This window comes from Anguilla rostrata, chromosome 3 (genome assembly GCF_018555375.3).
Source record: "Anguilla rostrata isolate EN2019 chromosome 3, ASM1855537v3, whole genome shotgun sequence".
Lineage (NCBI taxonomy): Eukaryota > Metazoa > Chordata > Actinopteri > Anguilliformes > Anguillidae > Anguilla > Anguilla rostrata.
This window is the reverse complement of record NC_057935.1, coordinates 37,760,093-37,780,719: the sequence shown is the minus strand read 5'-3', so window position 1 is coordinate 37,780,719 and position 20,627 is coordinate 37,760,093. Positions and strand designations below refer to the sequence as shown.

Below are 20,627 nucleotides of genomic sequence, written 5' to 3'. Positions count from 1 at the left end.
GACTACAACGTGTTACACATTTCATAAACAAGTCGTTTACATTTTATTTAGATGTCAAAAAATGCTTTACTTTAAAACTAAATTACCCTATGTTTTCATTCCTGAGTCACATGACCGCAGACGTCGGGTTGCCTCTTAACAATTCAATTTCAAAGAGCTTTATTGGTATGACAAATATAGGCACTTCTGTTGCCAAAGCAGTGATTACAAGATACAACTATATACAACGAATGCTAGATTATGAATTAGTTATTTTAAAAAAAAGACCAAGCCTATGACAAAAAGTAAGTGATGTAAGGTGTGTACGTGTCTGTCTGTCTGACTGTGTGTTGTGTGCATGAGTGAATGCGTGCCTGCTCGTACGCATGTATGCTGTGTGTGGATTTGTGCATGGACGTAGTCACACATTGTCCTTCAGAGTATGGCAAGAAAACACAAATTGTGCTGCTAGTATGCAGCAACCTTTTTTCTCCTAATTAGAAGGGTAATCTGACTATGTCCGTCAGATGTATCATTGAATTTGGGACATTTTTGGGTGAATTTCTGGCAAATTTGGTCAAAGTTTCAAACATTCCATCAGGGTTTTGTTTACTTTGCATAGCTGGCAGAATCTTGTTTCTTCCAGCAACCATGATTTTCTGTGCCTGTCCATCTCTATGGCTAGTTGGTGCTCGCTGAGTCCATACCTCATCATGGTGGTTCTCAGGTTTTTGTCTGTAACTGTGGTCAGGTAGTTTGCTGCAGCGCACTTTTTTTAGGGCAGATACAGTAACATTTCATTTTTCTTTGCGATTTTATTTGATTTTCCCAGTAAGTGATATAATTTTGTTTCAGCTGTGTTGAAATTTGATTTATTCTAATTATGCTTGTAGTTTTTTTCTGATCCTGAGCTGGTGAGGTGTTAGTATGTGTTAGTGTATGTGGAGAACCAGATGAGTAAGGGGACTGTTTGCTTTGCTCAACTCTTGGTATTGCAGGGCTTTGTATTGATGTGGGTGGGGGGTCACTATGTTTTAAGTTCTTCCAAAATTTGATTGACCTTTTTTGTTTTTGATGAGTAATGGGTATTGGCCTAATTCTACCCTGCATGCAATGTTTGTTGTGTTTCTATGTAACTTCAGGATATGTTCACGGAAATCAGCATGCAGGGTTTCAATTGGATGTTTCACCCATTTGCCAAATTCTTTACTGATGAGTGGACCCCACACATCACAGCCATGGAGAGCAATTGGTTTCATTATACCCTCCAAAGATTTTAAGCCAAATTCTAATTGGAATATCTGCAGAAATTTGTGGCATAGAAGGACCTGCTTGCTTTCTCCCTTAGTTCATTCACTGCAATGTTGAAGTTTCCTGTAGAACTGATTTTTAATTCTAAATAATTGTAACTTGAGGAATGTTCAATGTAATGTGTTCCTCAGATTAATTTGTGTTTTGTTCCCTGAGAGCTGGATCTTTTTTGGAATGTCATAAAACTTGAGTTTTGTTAAGGTTCACTTCTAGGGCCCAGGTCTGGCAGTACTGTTCCAGCAGACCTAGGCTTTTCTGTAACCCCTGTTAATTGGGGGATAGGAGAACCAGGTCATCTGCATAAAACTGGCACTTCTTGAACATACTAGCTTTTTCTAGTATGTTCATTAATATAAGGGGTTAAATTGGGATTAGCGAGGTGGGTGGACCCTGAGATCCGGTGGGAGGTGAGTGAAAAAAGGTACAAACCAATGAATGTCTCAGCTCAGAATTGTTGTATCTTTAATGTATTGTGCACATAATTGTAGTTAAGGAAAACAATGTTTTAAAAAGAATGTATACTATTGATGCAAGCTTTTACATAAAATATTTCAAGTTTATTGAGTGTCATTAATGCTGAGAATTTTTTTACCCACGAAAATAGTAGGTCATCCTCCTCTTTTGTCCTCCCTTTCTTCCTCCTTCATCCATCTTTCTTAAACTGTCGAATTGAAACAAAATAAAACGTTACGTATGTGGGAAATATTCAATCCTAGCTTAGCTAGTTATTTGTAAAACTGCCGGTCAAAATTATTTATTTATTTACCAGTAGTGGGTGGACGCCACCCACCCACGTCCACCCCCAATTTCACCCCTGATTAATATAGATATTGAAAAGAGTTGGGCTAAGGCCTGTCTGACTCAACATGCCTGAGTGAAGAAATTTGTTCTTTTTTGCCGTCGATTTTAGGAGATCAAAGGTTTTACCCCCTACACCACTTTCAATAATTTTGTAGAATACCCACTGATGCCAAATTATTTTTTCATATTTTTCCATCGGTCCCAAAATTGATTTGTATTTATTGACTCCTCAGTTTCTGCCAGTTGCTTATGGGTGTATTGAACCTTTTTGTTTCTGAGTGTACATTTATATTGATTTAGTACTTCACAGTAAGGAAGGCATATATTTAGGTTATTTGGGTCTCTGTGTTTTTGATTTGACAATTTTCTTTTCGGGTGTTTTGACAGTCTTGGTCAAACCAGTCTTCTTCTTCTTCTGTCTTCTTTTTTGAGTTGAGGTTCAGTTTATTTTTTATTTGTGATTCTTCTGCTGTTTTTTTTTTTCATTTCATTGACATTTTTTACTGCCAGATTGACCTCTACTGTGAACATATGGGTTGTCCAGAAAGGTGTTTGAATTTCTTGATCTCTGGTAGCTTTCTTGAAACTTCTGTACTGCTTTGAGCCCATCTGTATGATTTCCTTATATTTAACAGTTTACTGGGCTTTGTGTGTATAGTACTGTTAATATCTGTCCTGTTGAAAATCGCAGTAATTTGACTGTTTTCAGATAGAGGGATTAGAGGCTTAACAGTGAATACTCTGAGAGAGAAAGGGTCTAAATCTGTTAGCATATAATCTACTGTACTATTCCCAAGAGGTTGTCAGGGTTTTGGGGGGTTGGACCCAAGCGCAGAGTGAAACACACGAAAACCAAGAGGTAAAAAAAAATGGAAATAAAGACCTTACTACAAAAAAAGGCAAACACAAACAGGGAACAGAAAAGGCCACAATGGGCAAAACAACAAACAAAAAATTCTTAAGAACTAAAAAAAACACAGAACACAAGCGGGCAGAATACAGGCAGGTGGCACACACAGGCATATACACAAAAGAAACGCAAGGAACCAGCACCCGAGTCCGGAAACAAAGAACTTAAATAGACAAGGGTAACAAGACACAGGTGAACTCAAAGAACAATCAGACCAGAAAAAGGAGGGGATAACAAGAAACAGGTGGGAACAATGATAGAATAATTAAAACCAATAATACAATAAACACAGGGAGGGAGAACGAACTGAAACAAAACTGAAGTGCCGCCATTTGGCAGCCTAACAAGGAAAAACAGAGACAGAAACACAGAACCATGACAGAGTTAAGCAAAATGTGTATCTTCCTAATAAATCCCCTTGACGGGAGATTGACGATATACAGACCCAGACTTCGACAGAGGTCTGGGTCTGTACATCTCTTCCATTTTTGTTGACTACACGATTGTGGTTGTTTCTGTGGAAATAGGGAGAATCATTAATAACTCTGCCTGTCTTTTGAGAGAGTCGAAAGCATTTTCAGAGGCCACGAGGGCAGCCTCATGGCACCATTACAGTGCTATTCTGATATATATTAAGTCAATTGTCTGTTTTCTGGTTTTTTCACTATCGTCAAACTTATATATCTGCCCTTTGAAAATTCCCCTTTTTATGATATGTTTATAATGTTTGCAGAGAGTTGAATGCCATGCTGATGTGTACTCTGTATAAAAAGGTTAGTAATTACATTTTTCCTTTAATTTGACTGCAGTCTTTAAACAGGGTCTCTGGATTCTCACTCTGGACTTTATGCTTATATTTCATTCTGCCACTCTCTGTATGGATCTCTGGTGGAAACTGAAACAGGTGGCTGGCTACTGCTGCTGCTCCTACCGTTTTGTTACAATGTATCAGTTTTAAAACAAGCTCAGCTATCCAATCTGAGGAAGGGCCAACTAACTGTCAAAACACCACTGTCAACTGTCAGTGTTAGCTAGCTGTCTTGGGTAAAATCTGGATTTTTATTAGCTATCAATTTATGGATGTATTAATTAATATAGCTTATTCTCTCAAGATCTTTTGGTTCCCTGCCTCCAGTGTGGGGGAGTACACAGATCTGCCTTGGATTATCCCCCAAAACAATCCTTAGCTCTCTTTTTTTGTTGGTGAATGCCCTTGTTTTTTGTTTTATTTTGTAATAAAACTTCCTCCAGAAAACTCTCTCCCTTGTTGTCCAGATGTCCTGCAAATTGTTGCTTTACTTGTATTGTCCTTTACTTCTCTTTTTGGTCCTCCTCGCTGTGACTGATGTGATCTTTTGTATCTGGTGCTAGGCTAGGCTATCTGTTTACTCACTCTTCTAGGGTTTTCTTGTTTAATGTTACAGAACATACATAGGAACTGTAGAGGGTGGGAGGGGCCAGGCGGTGAAGCCTAGGAAGTAACAGGAAACAGCCTCTACTGAGCATGTTGAGTGTCCCACATTTTCGAATTGGAAGGGCAGGTATGTCATCCTGCCAAGTAAAGCCTTGGCGGGTGGCAACAAAAAATGGTGTCCACAAAACTTTGTGGTCACCATCTTTGTTTTGTGTGGAAGCTAGCTTGTTTGCTTACTAATAATTGCTAAAAAATAAAAACTATTGCTTTTACAGAGATGTATAATCCTTGTGGGAAAATGATTTATGTTTTTGAAATCCATTCTCTATCATTTCACATGCAACCCCACATAATATATTTTAATGAGTAGGGTCTACTACTCATCAGCATTCATAATTTCATAACCAATGAAAGTAGCGCTATTTTCATTTAGAATGTTGGAGACTGAAATGGGACATTTTATTTTCATACCTCTAGTAGAACGTTACCTTGCCAAATAAAATGAGATCCCAAACAATACTTTTGCCAGAAAATGGAGTGTGGAAGTCGAGCACCTTAAAAAGTGTCCCTCCCTCTGGTTCTGGTGCCTGCTGCCATGTTTAGGAGAACACAGCACACAGCAAATAGATGAACACAGAGAGGAAAATGGACAGAGTGCACAGAAGGTCTAGAATTTAGGGTGTTGTGTACAGGGAGAAATTAATGATCAGCTTAGAGTGCAGGGTCCAGGAAGAGCCAGGATAATTCAGTTGGATGGGAAATGGATGACTTGCACATAAAACAGAACCAAACAGTCTTCAGATAGAACAATGGGACAGACAAGAGCAAATGGGCAGAACACAATTTGTCCATGCCTGGAAACTTTTAGACAGGTAGAGGGATACCTACGGTTATCACGGGTGAGAAGATACAAACTAGATAAGCTTTGATAAATGATGCTCTAGTCAGCCATTTGGTAGACCTGAAATAAATTGCTAGATCAGTGATCAAAATCAAGTAATCCCAAACTTTGCAGCGCTGAGGTAAATCCGAACGTTATGTCCCGGTAGCATGGAATGAGAGCCCGCTTACGGAGGAAGAATAGGGGGCTTTGAGGGAAACATTGACAGAATCACAGCTAAGGATTCGAACAGCCATTAAAAAGAGGGACAGATAAGAAACACCAAATTCACATCAGCTCCTTCCAGAATCAGGCTGCACAGAGAAGCAATTGTAGCGGTGGTGGCGGTGGGATGGGAGGGCAATCTCAGGAGCGTAGGATACTGGGGAAGGGGGCACTGGACAGGTAAAGGTAATGCCCAGGACGGGGAAAGCACATGAGGGTTGAAGGCCAAGCTGAACACTGGTTAGAGGCCAAGAGAAAGGACAGATTTGCGATGGCTACGGCAATGATGGCAGGACGACTGGCCAGAACTGGGGAAGGATACACAGGGACTAAAGATTCTTGCGGACCAAATCTAACAGAAAATGCCGGGCACTCCAAGTCAGTCACAACTGCCTTGGTGGATGCTGAAGACATATGGGATAGCGCAGGCGAGGGTGCTGAAGGTGTTCTTCCAAAGGGCAGGTGCACACAACCTGGACCATTGGCAGGTGCTCAGCTGGAGGAGCAGTCCACCCGCTTCCAAGCATGCTACAGTACAAAAGGGGTTTGGAAGCTGAGCCAGACACCAGTCTTTCTCTGAAGGAGCAGATTTGCTAACAGAAGCAAGAAGCTGCATATTTGGGTGGGTATGCGTACACCCAGACCACCCGGCTGCGGATCTCCGTGCAGCTCTCCCGGCTCCATGCCCCTTCTTCGCTGGAAACCATGACCGCGCAGGTGGGCCCGGTCGCCGCGAGCGCCAGCAGAAGAGACATCCACAGCTTTGTGGCAAGGTCGGTTTCTGGGTCAGTGAGAAGGCAGTAGAGTTATTCTACTGTAGAGAGGAACCATCACGACCAGAGGTATGAGAGTGTCTATGGTCAGGAAGGTGGAACCATGGGCCGGGCAGAGACAGGCAGAGTACAGGCAGAGACCATGGGCCGGTTACTTCAGGAAAGAAAGACCACAGAGCAGAGCCTGGACCGAGGTGCTTGTGAAGTCGATGAGGAGGGCAAGCACCGGAGGGCCCTGGTCATCTGGAAACTCATTGTCGACAGCATGGCAAAACAAGGAATGCAAGCAGGTCCAAGGCGGAAACAGAACAAGCCTGGCAATTCCAGAAACAACCAACACGAGGAACTACTTGTATATGCCTATTTTTATACGCTGGGGAAACCGGTGTAGCTGGTTAACATAATTGCATTAGTTGTCAAAAATGCCTGTCCCAAATATTTGTTTAATGACTCCAGCAAATATGGGTAGTTTAAGTCAGACAGGGGCCCTCAAGCTACCACTAAATTAATATCCACCAATGACAGGCTAGATAAATGAGAACAATACGCAATTCACTGCATCAGACGAGTGCCTGCACTTCAGCCTTCCTTACGCAAGTGTAGGTGACTGTGGTGGCTCAGTAGCAGAACTTCAGATCAAGGAAGTAAGTAAAAAAATAGGCAGAAAAACATTTAAACTCTTTTTTCATTGTGCCGCTGGGCATGTGCTACAATGACATAATGTACCACACTGTTTGTGCAAGAATAAAATAATAATTAATTTACCTTGAAGCTATCGGTCGACTTTAGTAATTTGTGGAAAGTTTAATGGAGTTTTGCCGCTACGCAAAATGAAAATTAGTTGATTCAAATGAACCTTTTGGAACAGAAGTGGGATGCTATAAGCCAACGATGAACAACAATCACAATACCAACAACAAATCTTTTTCTAGTACATTTGAAACCCTTATGCAAAAAACTTATCACCATGCTCTTTATGGTTATAGTTAATGTAAGTTCAAAAAAGTTGTAATTGTATAGGTCTGTATTTTCTCTAACTCACTCACAACCAGACATTACACTTAAGACAGCAAGTTTATTGGAAGACTTCATTTTCATTCTCGTATTGATTTTCTTTATACATTTGCAAAACAAAAGCAGTTGACCACCGATTAAGACTGTGGTTATATGTTTACAGTATTGGAATTGTGATTTTTTAAAAGTAATTTCAAATTTTAAGGCATGTTCAGTACAACATACATTTTCAAAAGGAACTTTGGGTTTTGTATTTCCAAACAAATGATCATTCAAACACTTACAAAAGGGAACAAGGTCACAACAGAGTGCAGTGCATGTGTAATGTACCCAAATTAGTTATTGAAAGTATCAAAAATATTTAATAAGCAAATAAAATTTCAAGATGCTTCAGGAGGTTTCAAGATGCTCAGATATTCAGTAGTTTGAATGCATAACTTCGGCTTCATTCATAAATATAGCCTGAAAAATTACATTCAGAAATGGACATTATCTGACAAAATAAATATCTGCATCAAAAATCTATGATATTATGTGCTTGAAAAAGCATTGCGTAAAACAATTCCAATGCTATTTTAGCTAGTATTCGCATACATGGGGAATAGAGCCTCATTAAATACACAAACATCACTGTAATAAAGGTTAAAAAATAAACAATCTAGTTGCACATATATACAATATTTAAGATTTATACACTGCCAGTGATAAGAATTTCAGTGGTTTGAATGCATATATTAAGCACATATCATCATAAATACAGCCTTAAAAATGACATTCAAACATTTTTTGTAAAATGAACAACTATGATGGCAATGCTAATTAAATGATTGCATGCTAAACAATGAATGGATTCGGTTTTTTAGACTGAATACACAGGAAAGAAAAATACCACTCACCTCACTAAAAGCAAATCTTTCACAATAGTGACAAAAATGCCACTGACAAAAGCTCAAAAGTAAACAACCCAGCCTCACAAATAAGCACAATTGTCAACTCAGGTCAACAGTTGCTGAGCACAAAATTTAAGCTGCTGCTTCAGGTGTAAACTCTGCCATTCTTGAATTAAATAACTGATCGTTAAGAGAATCTGCAATTAGAACATTTCCAAATAACAAAATATAATAACGCAATTGCAACAAAAATGTGCATGAATCTCAGTGCATGCTCAAGAGCAGGAAAACCCTGATACACTTCCAACATAAAATATCCCCAAGATGCATTGGCGATGATGTATTTTTGTGGGGACATTTTTTTAAATACAGAGTCTTTATAACAAAACAAAAAACAAAAAGGCACTCAGACCTTCAAAGACATTTGAATACATCTCACATTAATGTGCCACTCAATATTACTTAATCTTTCCCTGAAGCAAAAAGATGTCAATCGGATATAAGTTTGAAGTTTGAAGAAGACATAGGCGTGTAAAGCGCACCGAAAGGTATGTTCAGGGACCGCGTGCAAATATACCGCAAAGCACGTTTTAGGAGTACATGCTAAATTGCAGGTACTGGAATGTTTAGGGAGTGCTGGTCTCGCATTCTGCGTACATACAATATTTGTGTTTTTGCATTGCCATTCATTTAGCAAAGGCACATTTCTGTTACTGTTTCTGAAATTCATTCTCCATTTCGGTCAATATGCCTGCGCTGTCGGCTTCGTCAAAGTTTCTTTGGTACCGCACCCTGGAGGAGAAACGGCCTCTGCTTCTCTTCCATATTAGGAACAGCACGATAGCAAGGATGGCTATCACCAAAATGACAAAGAAGGCTAATGCGGCCGGCGTGCCTCTCCTCGCTGCGTTGAAAAAAGAAAAAAACAATTAGAGAACCCTGTGCAGACGGCCCGTTAGCGCTCGTCTGTAAGTAACAAATAAATACTGAAGAGCGATTGTGCTTTGTGGCACCCTATCCACAGCGGAGGTTGGGGTCATACCTATGTTCCCAGGGTCCTATGTTCCCCAGATTTATATGGCACATAATGGGAACATGACAAAGGGTCCTACGTTCCCCAGCTCTACATATGTGTTCTCCCAGGGTCCTATGTTTCCAGGGCCCTATGTTCCCCAGCTCTATATAATCAAATAAAATGATAACCATTGGTTTTGTTGTGTTTATATAGCTGGCTTTGAAGCCTTGTTCCAATAAAAAAAAACTGGATAATATTTATGAAATATTTTAACTTGAAACGGGTCAAATTTGACCCGAACACAATAGGAGGGTTAATGTGTGTTAACAGAATATTGAACTGGGGAACACAGGACCCTGGGAACATAGGACCCTGGGAACATAGGACCCTGGGAACATAGGACCCTGGGAACTTAGGACCCTGGGAACATAGGACCCTGGGAACATAGGACCCTGGGAACATAGGACCCTGGGAACTTAGGACCCTGGGAACATAGGACCCTGGGAACATAGGACCCTGGGAACATAGGATCCTGGGAACATAGATACGCTCCCCGGGGGTTTGACGGGATACTCACGAGCGGGCGCTTTGCAGACCACCCGGCTGCGGATCTCCGTGCAGCTCTCCCGGCTCCATGCCCCTTCTTCGCCGGAAACCATGACCGCGCAGGCGGGCCCGGTCGCCGCGAGCGCGCTTGCCTTTTTGCCCCAGTTGGAGAATTCCACACTGGTGCCGTCGATCCACTTCGAGTCACCTGAAGAACAGTTTTAAAAAGTGACTTTACAGTCAAATCATCAAATAAAGTTCTTGCTGTACTCTCATCCAAAAGTTAAGCAATGAAGTAATAGGCAGCAGTGCAGTAGCAGGTTCCCCAAAACTTTGGGATACCCTTAGTCTGGTACAACAAAATACAGCCACGTTTTTTCATATACACAGTGTCTAAGACAGAAAGAAAAGACAGATGTTGAATAAATTAATTTATCCTCGCATTTGAAAACTTTGAACAACGTATGCTATTGACTTACAGTGATGCAAAATGGAAAAACATATTAGGATATTGCACTTTTGTGATGTTCCTGTAATGTGACTGGTTAAATCATAAATAGTAGGTGGGGCTTGATAAGTGTTTCAGCCTTGCTGAGTATGTTGGCCATGAGCACGCACAGAGCTTTACTCAGTGTCACAAAATGAGAGATGAGATTGCAGGATTAAGAAACATGGGCTCAAAAGAACAAATGTATGAAAACACAGGTTATACTTGGGTCATTGCATGTTTAGTTTCTGTGAAACAACGTTTAGTTGTCGAAATTTCATTTTGATATCAATAATTTGATATGCTAACACACTTTTTAGGAATTGTGTATTTTCAGATGTTAGATCTGAAAATCTATGTGAGTGGCTTGACTTTTTTACATTTACATTTCTTTTTGAGTTTACATTCATAATACAAATCCAGAAGCTTCACTGACTGAAGGGTGCAGTGGCATGCTGTGATACCAGGTTATTATGGGTCCTAGCATACTGAAGCTTTGGGTCCCCCTTCTGGCTCACAAGAGTTTAACAAGACAGGAAAGCACAAAGACTTCAGACCATGAATTTACACCTGATTCATACAACTAAGCAGGGGTTCAAAGCTATAGCTGCGAAATACTGATTCGGCCACTCTGGGCTAAGTCTTTTAAAAGTGATTAATGCGATTCAGCACTTGCCACGTGGAGAGAATTTTAAGAGAGTAATTTTAAGAGGGCTTGGTTGCAAATGCACTCTTTCCTGGAGAGTGCCAAAATTCGAATTGGAACTGAAATCTTTTTCTTAGTTTTCAAATTACTGTAAGTTAGGGCGCATTCCGATTCTGATAGGGTACACTCTGTATAGGGGTGCGTGACTGAATGCTGTATCACTTCAGACATCGCATATAAATGAGGTATTATCTGAACACGGCTCGTCTAAATGCGAAATACTCCACAACCGTTTATTATACTGTTTGTGTAAGTTATGGTACTTTAATTAACACACTTTAATTGTTTGGAGGTAGTAGGAAAGAGGAGGATGAAGGGGAAGATCAGTGCCATCCTGAGCAATCTCTCCCACCCCCTACATGAGGAGCTGTGGCGGATGGGGAGCTCCTTCAGCCATTGGCTCATGCACCCCAGGTGCAAGACGGAGTGCCTAAGGTGTTCCTTTGTGCCAACCGCCATCAGACTGCATAATGACAGCCATGCCTTTTAAAGGACTTTCCTGCTACACTAAAAAAGCACTTTTGTATTTTATTTATTTATTTATTTATTTATTTATTTATTTATTTATTTATTTATTTATTTATTTATTTATTTATGTATTTATTTATTTTGTAATCTTTATTGTTAAAGCAAATTACTAAAAGCACTTTGTGGGGGAGAGGTTCGTTACCTTGCGCGTCCAGATCCAAGCCAAGCCACACACGCTTAGTGATGAGGGGGTTTTCCATGATGTATCTGGAGACGAATGTGTTTTCATCTTCGTCCTTAATGGTCAGGAGCTGTGATGACTCATCTGCCAACACAGCACAATGCAAACGCTAACGCAAACAGGCCTGGTCCAGTCACAAGCTGAACAAACAGCCTTTGTCTTCATTCATGGGCTGATCAGTCCTCCCGATTTATGTTAACTTTCAGAAGCAGATTCTGGTCGTTTATACAGCATTTTCTAAATTAATGGTGGGTATCAAACGTTAGTGTAACTAACAACAAAAACAAGCACTTCTGGCCATTAAGTATGGACTTTTCTGATAGATCACAATAGATGCTCAGTTTACATGAAGTACTGTGACTGACATAGAGCTACAAAGAATACTGAATACCAAATAGGCTGGGGATACACACAGGAAGCACTGCAGTTCTGCACAATGCACCCCCATTTATTACAGTTCCAAAGAATATTATTTGGCTGCATGAAATGAGATTAAGTGAACAAAATGCGATTTTGAGCAGGTGAGCCAGGTGCTCTCAGTTCAGATGAGTGATTTAAATGAGAGGTGGAAACACAACAAATTAGATTGTAATTCAATTGCGTTACATTACACCCCTGTCCTAGCATCCTTGCATTGGCTGCCAGTTTATCTTAGGATTGATTTTAAAATTCTTTGAATTACTTTTAAGGCCAGGCATGGGATGGCCCCTCCCTATATTTCTGATCTTTCATGCCCCTATGAGCCAGGATGCAGACTGACATCCTCGGGTAAGGCGTTGCTAGCTGTTCCCAAGTCAAGGCTGAAAACCAAAGGTGACAGGGCCTTTGCTGTCAGAGCCCCTAGACTTTGGAACAATCTGCCAGAAAATATCAGGCTTGCAGAGTCAGTTCCACATTTTATTTCACTTCTTAAAACATATTTTTATAATAAAGCGTTTTTTGGGTGATCCTTTTATGTTATTTTATTATTTTTATTTGTTTCTGTGTTTTGTATTGACTATTGTGAAGCACTCTGTTACCTGTACTGAAAAGTGCTATACAAATAAAGCTATTATTATTATTATTATTATTATTATTATTATTACATTAATTTGTGAGGATGATGTACCACAGCAGTTACCTGACACAGCAAAAACTGTTGGTCAGGTTTGTTCTCTTAAAGTGAACATTTCAGTTTACCTTATTGCGTTGCTAAAATAGAACTGTGGTGTATTTCGACATTCATTTCTGAGCCAAACAGAAAAACCAAAAATAAAGATCAGTGTGGCAGGGTTGCGATCAGTTCCATTTAAATGTAGTCAAGGATTCAATTTGAAATTCAGTTAATGAATTACTGAATGGAAACGGAAATGACTGCCATCCTGCACTGTGGCCAAAACAGGTCGGCCTGCCGGAAAGAAAAAATCAAAATATTAAGACAAAAGTCAAAATATTAAGACAATTGACATACCAAGGCGGTTACAGATGGTCTTTGCCTCCTCCATTGTGTACACTGAGTAGTTAAACAAGGTCATGTCAAATGCGTAGCAGTGCTCTTTGTAATGAATCCACCTGGAAACACCTGCAGTCTTTGGACAGGCGTTTGACTGTTGAGGAGAAGCCTTCGGACCTGTGTAAAAGAAGAACCCATGGTAATAATCCCACTGGTTGAAAATACCACTGGGTAATAATGTTAGAAAAATTACAAGCATTCAGGTTGTATGCTGTGTGTATTTAATACCAAATAATGAAGCCTTCTATGCGTAAATCTCTGAAACCGGGGGTGATCGCTGCTTCCAGATTAGAGGAGGAGAAGTAAGAGCCATGCACACATTTGGCGATATGGTGGGGCGCTACAGGGGCAAGGTTGGGCTAATCTTTTCATTTTAACTATGCAATTGTAGCTAAAATGATAGCTACATGAAAGCTACATGCATTAACTGCATTAGTTATCTCTGTACAGTATGTAGGTAGCCTAAAAATAAAATTCATGTGTAGGGCATGCTATCCAGAGAAAGTAAAGTTTTGCGCATTCCATAAACCATATATAGACAAACAAATAGCCTCGTATTACATGCATAAGGCCTTCCCACACCAGCCTTCTTTTGCTGTGAACAGCATTACAAGCATTGTTATGATCTTCCCTGGCTTTATTTTTTTTAAAACCTCAAGATACTGTTGTCATTATTTCTTAGCATAGTGTGTTTGAGCAATTTAAGTACAGGTTTAATTGGAAATTAAAAGTGGGCCATAATAATTATACATTTATGCAATGTTAAATTGAAATTTTTTGTCGAAAATTCAAATTTCTCTTATAAGATTTGTTCACTCTTTGGAAAAAGTGACATCCCCACTCTACACCTCCCACACAAGAATGTTTCCTTGGGAGAAGCTTCTTATGATGACTATATCCTCATCTTCCATGACTGCAGTAGAACAAAAGGCAGGAACACACCCTGAACAGGTTGCTAATCCATTAGAGGGCTCACACCATTCATATACTGGAAATTTATCATCTCCAGTTAGCCCACTGAATGTCTTTGGACTGAAGGACGAAACTGAAGTACCAGGCAGAAAACCATACAGACATGAAGAGAACATGCAAACTCCACACAGAAAGGCCCCTGTCGGGATTCAAACTTGGTACCTTGAGGCAACAGTGCTATTCGCTGCAACACTGTGGCCCCACAATGGGCCAGGATAAAAATGAAAATTACAAAGGAAAAAAGCTTACCCTGGCTATCAAAGCATAGACTTGGTTAGAATTTTCACTGATAATATATTTTCCTGACTAACTATGCTGCCAAACTGCCAAACTAGCACTTAACTTAGCAATGCACTTAAAGCAGCGGTCCTTCCACACACATATAGCTTCCTTCTCTTCCCCAACACAGATTGACGTGAAAGCGCTGAATGTTGTGAGACTTACTTTGAGTGGTGTTGACGTAGCAGATCGCTCCCTCTTGCCGAGTGGTGCAGTCCGCTTGCACCCACGATCCCATCCTGTTCACAAGCATGCAGTTGCCTTCAGAGCCAGAGTACGAAAAGCCCAATGGCTTGTAGTCATAGATAGTCCCATCTGACCATTCAAACGATGAGCCACCTTCCTGAAAAAAGTTTGCACAGACCTTTATTGCGGTTGCATTTTGTGAAAAGAGGATGGATAGCTACATGTTTACACTTATCATTAATACATTCAAATATACATATATTCCAACTGTGTATACATAATGTATTGCATCGTAGGCCAGAGTCCCTTACATCCTGGTTGGAGAGTCCAATCCACAGCGGGAAGCCATCCATCTTGGACATCATCTGGAGGTGAGCGTCTTGCGCGAGTTCGTGAGCGCTGGCCAAATGGCCGTCCATGTTCTCACACTCCCGCAAAGCCTCTGACCACGTCAGCTTCTTCGGGATCACCTTGTACTTCAAGTTGCCGTAATTCTCTAAATCGCTGACGTATTTGCTGAAGTCCTCTTTTGAATCTTGGGGGGGGGGGGGTGTAAGAAGTGTAAGAGAAAGAACACTGGTGTTTAGATGCGGCATTTCAGTAATTCAGAGATCGCAATTCTCCATCCAAGTGCACGGTGCATTAAATTACATTGCAGGCATTTAGTGACTTTTGAGTAAATACGATCCATTTATATAACTGGATACTAAAGCAATTCAGGTTAGGTACCTTGCTCAAGGGTAAACATGTACTGTCCTACAACCCCGCCCTACCCAACTGTAAGTCTTGTCTTTGTATGATGAAACGGGTTCACAATCATTTAGATTCACTCAAAATAATCTAAAGGACAGAGCATGTTCTTTGATCACAATAACTAAATGAACAAAGTAGCCACCACAGTTGAAAAAACCTACCATAGTCAATTTTGCAAGCAACAACGCTGATTTGCTTGATGCGTTCAAAACTATGTTTACTGGTGAATAATTTCCAAGAGCCTGAGGAGGAGAGGCCAGCCATGAACTTGTCAGTTATGTTGGGTCTTCCCTCAAACCAGTTGGAGTATTGGACGTTAGTGCCATCGTACCATTTCAGCTGGTTAGCTACAGAGCAACAAACAACCAAAACAAATATCAGTGTCGTCAAAGTTTTCAAACTTTTATGTTTTCACCATTGTTAATAAAAACTACAGCCACAAACTACTGTAGTGTATGTTACTTTCAGTGAGAAAATGGCTATACTATGGGTCCTCACAATGCTTATATTAAGGGCCATTTACACACCTTCTGTGTGATTCATGGACAAAATAATCAAATGTATTAGGAGCACTCATCTATGTGAATTTGTGTATGACTTTGTCGGCTCCACAATTTCATAGTGTGAGCAATGTTTATCACTTAAAAACGTGTGATTATGGTGCTACAAACTGCTTATGTCATTTGCTTTTTGCAGGGGTGCCTTAGTCCTGAAAAGTTTGAGAACCACTGCCATGGAACTTTGGGTAATAGTTAAATTTAATTCCAGCGATATTGATGGCGGGCACCAATTCATCATCTGGTCCAATTCCAAATACAGTTTTATTATTATCAATAATTTAAGGCACAAAGGCCGATCCACACACTTAAATACAAAATCATGAAAAACCATATTGAGGAATTCAAAGCAATTGTATCCTTCCTTTATTCAAGACAGAAACTAGGCATTGTGCAGGACCATTATCCATAGAAAATACTTAATCAAACACCGCACTGATACCAACATCTGAAAAGAAACTTCTATACTATGGGCTTTCTTCTTGAAAGGCCGCGGCCAGTAGTAATGACGAAAAGCAACAAGAGAACTCACTTTCATTGTCTTTGAAGATTCCGATCCACACAAACATCACCATATCTCTTAAAGGCAGCAGCTGCTTTCTCACAAAGTCATTCTCCTCCTCATCTCTGATTGTTAAGACTTCTGCACTGGGGTCTAAAATAAAATGAAGAAAAATGAACAGGGTTGCTTGGAATTTTAAAGAAAGGCTTAATAACCTGTTAATAGAGCATGCTTGTAAATAAAAAAAAAATACTGGTGTGTGCCTTAAACGAATGCAGCGCTGGGGAAGGCTACGTAAGGCTTGTGTTCTCCCTGACGCCGCATTCAGTAGAAGTCTCAATGCAACTAAAATTATGGACTGTGCAATTACAATAAGTATCATCGGTCATTAAAAGACACCCAGAAGCTAATACTTATGAAACCCAGTAAATTTCACCTCATATTTTTGGTTCACAGATTGTCAGGAACGCCAAGTAGCGCTCACCCTTACCTAATTTCTTGCATGTTTCGCGGCTGTCCCCCTTGTCAAATGCGGCCCAACGTGAGGCTTGCCTGTAAAAGGCGTAGCAGTGGTTTCTGAATGGCGTCCAGCCAGGCCCATTGGCCCTGTGTGGACATTTTACTGCAGCATCCTCGAGAGTCTTTTCCACTGAAAACGAAAAAAATACAAATTGGGATAGAATACATGAGAGTAATCTGCAGTGTAACTCCTACACAAAGCCATTTTGGTTCAGTTACTCATACTCCACGGTGAGGTTTCAGGAGAACGTGCCAAACGCCTGTGTTGGGACACGAAGGTGAGCTTTCATGAACCCAAACTGTGTGGAACTACATCATCTTTCTGACTAATTTGAACCAAGGTTTTCCAAAGTCAGTTCTGCTACATCACCATGCATTCAGCTAGTTAGCTTCTCGAACAAATGAGGTTATTGAGAACATGTCATTTTCAGGATTCTGCCTTTCTGGTTCTGTTTTTTCCTTTTCTGGAACGCCAGATGGCGGTACTTCAGTTTGTATTTCAGTTGCTCCCTCTTGTTATCCCTGTGTTAATACTATTATTGTTTTCAATTATTCTATCATTGTTTTTCTCTGCATCTTGTTATTCCTTCTTGTCTGGTGTAATTGTGAATGGTGTTCACCTTTGTCTGATCAGTTTCCCTATCTATTTAAGTTCTTTGCTTCCCTGACTCAGGTGTTGGTTCCTTGTGTTTCTGCATGTGTTTCTGCCACTGTGTTTCTGACTCTGTTTCCACCCGTGAGTTTCTGCCCGAGTATCTGTGTTTCTGCTTGCTGTTCTGAAAGTTTGGCTCTGCATATTTTTGGTTTTTTAAAGTTCTGCTTTTTGTTCTGAAGTTTTTGTATTTTTCAGACTTGCCCTGCGTGGCCTCGTTTCTGGTTTCCTGGTTTTGTTACTTGTATGAAAGTAAACTCTTTGTTTGAATTTTCCTTTCGATGTCTCCTGAGTTTTTTCCCCACTCTGCGTTTGGGTCCTACCTACCCGTTCCGTGACAGTAATAAGGAATTATTTGTCACAGAGCACATTAGTTGTTGGAAAACTGCTATGACCGATTGAAAAGTCTGTTTGATAATCCATCTTTGACATAATGTGGACTCATAAGTGTCTAGTTTATAACTACTAACAGCCTGCTACACTTGGGGAACTGAGATTATTTAAAACAAAAATTAGCATGCACAACAAGGCCCTGGAACCAAGTTTGAGAAGCCCTGATCTAAAGCAATCAAAATGTCTTCACTTAAGAGCAGTCAATCTTGAAGAAGGACACTTCTGTCTTACAGAATTAATTAAATGGCACTGATGCCAAATGTGTAGGTGAACACAGTGCAGGAGTTACAGTATATTACGTCACATTAGCAAGGTCATTTATAAGTTTGTTTAATTTGGAAATGAGTCAATGGGGACATCGGTGACTGTTCCCCTTTAAGAGAGCGAGCCATGGCCAAGTCTAGTCCACCCAAACGCAGTCACCTTGGGGAACGTGGCAGATGGCTCCTGCCAGCTCCTCCTCACAATTGGTGGCCTTCCAGAAGCCGTCAGTGTCCAAGTAGACACAGCGCCCACTGGTGGGCTCCGAGAACCAGCGGCTGAACACCGTGTGGCTGTGGTCCGTCCAGCGGTAGTGGGCCCCGTCCTGGCCAAGACATGACATGTCATCAAATGAGAAGGGCTCTCACACGGTCTGGATTCAGGAAGTTTCCGCTGACTCATATATTCCTAACTTGCAGGACTCCAACTAAACAGCCTCAATATGCTATTAAGAGAGGCACTGCCAGAAAAAATACACTACCATTCCGTTGAGAGGGAACCTTTAAAAAAAAAAAACTGATACAGATCAGAGGCAGAATTCTTTTTAAGGACAAGGAATACTTGCGAATTTAGTAAAAGAACCATGTGGATTGGGCATTAAAAGAACAGTAAAGTTTGTTCTCAGAAATAAGGTCAATATCTCAGCTTATGTTGATGGTTTAAGAAACACTGTATCTAACAGTCACATGAAATGAGTTCAACATAAGTGGTCACACAGACAGAAGGAAAAAAAGTTGGGTAGGTTTTTGAACCGGGTGGTTTTTGAGAGCGGGCACCTACGTCTTCGCTGAAGAGGCCGATCCACAGGGGGGCGCCGGCTCTGCCGGTGGCAGCGGTGAGCCCCGCCTGCTGAGATCCATCCAGCACGCTGGCCAGGTCCATGTCCTGCTTCTTACACAGCTCCACAGCTGTGAACCAGGTCATGTTCCCCTGCAAGACTCTGTATGTGTGGTTGCTCACAACAAAGTTTCCTTCTGGGGCCTTGGGGCTTTCCGGTTTGTCTGAAATTGATTTTACAGAAGATTCATCTTGGCAAAACTGACATCCCCTCCTGCCCTCCCAATTAAGAGCACTCTGTTTTACATAGTGGTCCTCACATGCATCCACTCTGTTTCCTTTCTTTTGATGGATGGTATTTATTAGTTTAAACCTGTTCCTTTCTGAAGATTTCTTGCATTATTCCAGATGTATTTTTTCAGCATAGTCTCATCTCCTTTCTTTTTTGTCTACTTTCATATGAAACTGCAAAAGGTTGAAGTGATTTGGCTCTCTGTGTCTACATTACTCTTCATAACATCTTTAAAATTCTCTCTGTAGGTTGATATTGGTACCAGTGCACATAGACAATCCCAACTAAAAATAATCCTCTAAACTGAATTTTATTGAAATGGTAAAAGTCTCGGATTGTTGGCTGTGGTTTTTCGCAAAAAAGGATAGCACCAAAAGTAAATGCAAATTACAGAATGAGAAGCCCTGGGATGGAATGGGTTAAGAAGCTGCTAGATAGACCTAGAAGAAAAGTTGGGAAGGGTGCACAGTGATCTAGTACAGCCTGTTAATGATGATGGTGATGAAACTGTTTTTCCCTCAGTTGTGATATTACAGTTGTTCAGTTAAAGGGTCTTGCTCAGGGTAAAGCTGCTGATCAACAGCGTCCTCATCATCGTCGCAATGTCATCATGATGAACGTAGCATTTTCGACGCATGCTAAAGCCTCAATGCACACAGTCACTCCATAGCCGTTACAGTATGAACCACATTTACCTGCATAATGTTCGCAGACCGCGACGTACTGCGGCTCAGAGCAGGTCCTGTAGTCCCAGGTGCCCATCATTTCTGCACTAGCGTCATTGTACAATATCGCACATAGGTCCAACGTTCCAAAGCTCTTATGCAGAGGAAAGAGGGAGCAGGGAATTAAAATTAAATCTCCCCAAGGGAAGTCAACTGTACAGGGTCAACCAGAAGTTGACTTTACAATCACCATTATGTACCACCGTAACCACTGTAAGAGCTGCATCACATCTGACACTTTGTATTTATTTGGACTGGTAAAGCATGAAGTGCTTTACTTTGAGCTTACTTTGACATTATAACAGTAATTGTGATAATTTGTGAATTTTGCCTGGCTTGTGTTATTTTAAAAGGCTAGTGTTTTGCTCCAGGCTATAATACATTTTCTTTCTTACAAGTTGTGTTCTGCACTGTAATCTTGACTGTAGTGCACCCCATGATCTGGTGCAGGATTAATAGAACATAATGTGGCCGGGAATCCCATTGGGTGTTGCAAAATCGGCAAGAAAGTTGTTCAAAACAATAAATAAATAATGCATTGAACGGCAAGTGAGTCTAACCAAGCATTTTCCCTGGGTTCGCCAGAGGGTTTTTTTTCTCCTAAAGA

At 40.7% G+C, this 20,627-nt stretch overlaps 1 protein-coding gene across 1 annotated transcript in view; it reads right to left on the bottom strand.

The window, feature by feature from the left end:
- Positions 1–7,348: 7,348 nt before the first annotated feature.
- Positions 7,349–20,627, bottom strand: part of ly75 (lymphocyte antigen 75) — a 40,965-nt gene continuing 27,686 nt past the window's right edge. Inside the window, exons 24-35 of the mRNA XM_064327405.1 lie at positions 19,991–20,114; positions 19,007–19,227; positions 18,389–18,551; positions 16,892–17,050; positions 16,432–16,554; positions 15,504–15,689; positions 14,901–15,124; positions 14,569–14,746; positions 13,111–13,269; positions 11,622–11,744; positions 9,790–9,966; positions 7,349–9,101 (exon numbers count right to left, since the gene is read on the bottom strand). Coding sequence (XP_064183475.1) covers positions 8,908–9,101; positions 9,790–9,966; positions 11,622–11,744; positions 13,111–13,269; positions 14,569–14,746; positions 14,901–15,124; positions 15,504–15,689; positions 16,432–16,554; positions 16,892–17,050; positions 18,389–18,551; positions 19,007–19,227; positions 19,991–20,114 — 2,031 coding nt within the window. The 3' untranslated portion in view covers positions 7,349–8,907. The remainder of the gene's footprint in view (positions 9,102–9,789; positions 9,967–11,621; positions 11,745–13,110; positions 13,270–14,568; positions 14,747–14,900; positions 15,125–15,503; positions 15,690–16,431; positions 16,555–16,891; positions 17,051–18,388; positions 18,552–19,006; positions 19,228–19,990; positions 20,115–20,627) is intronic.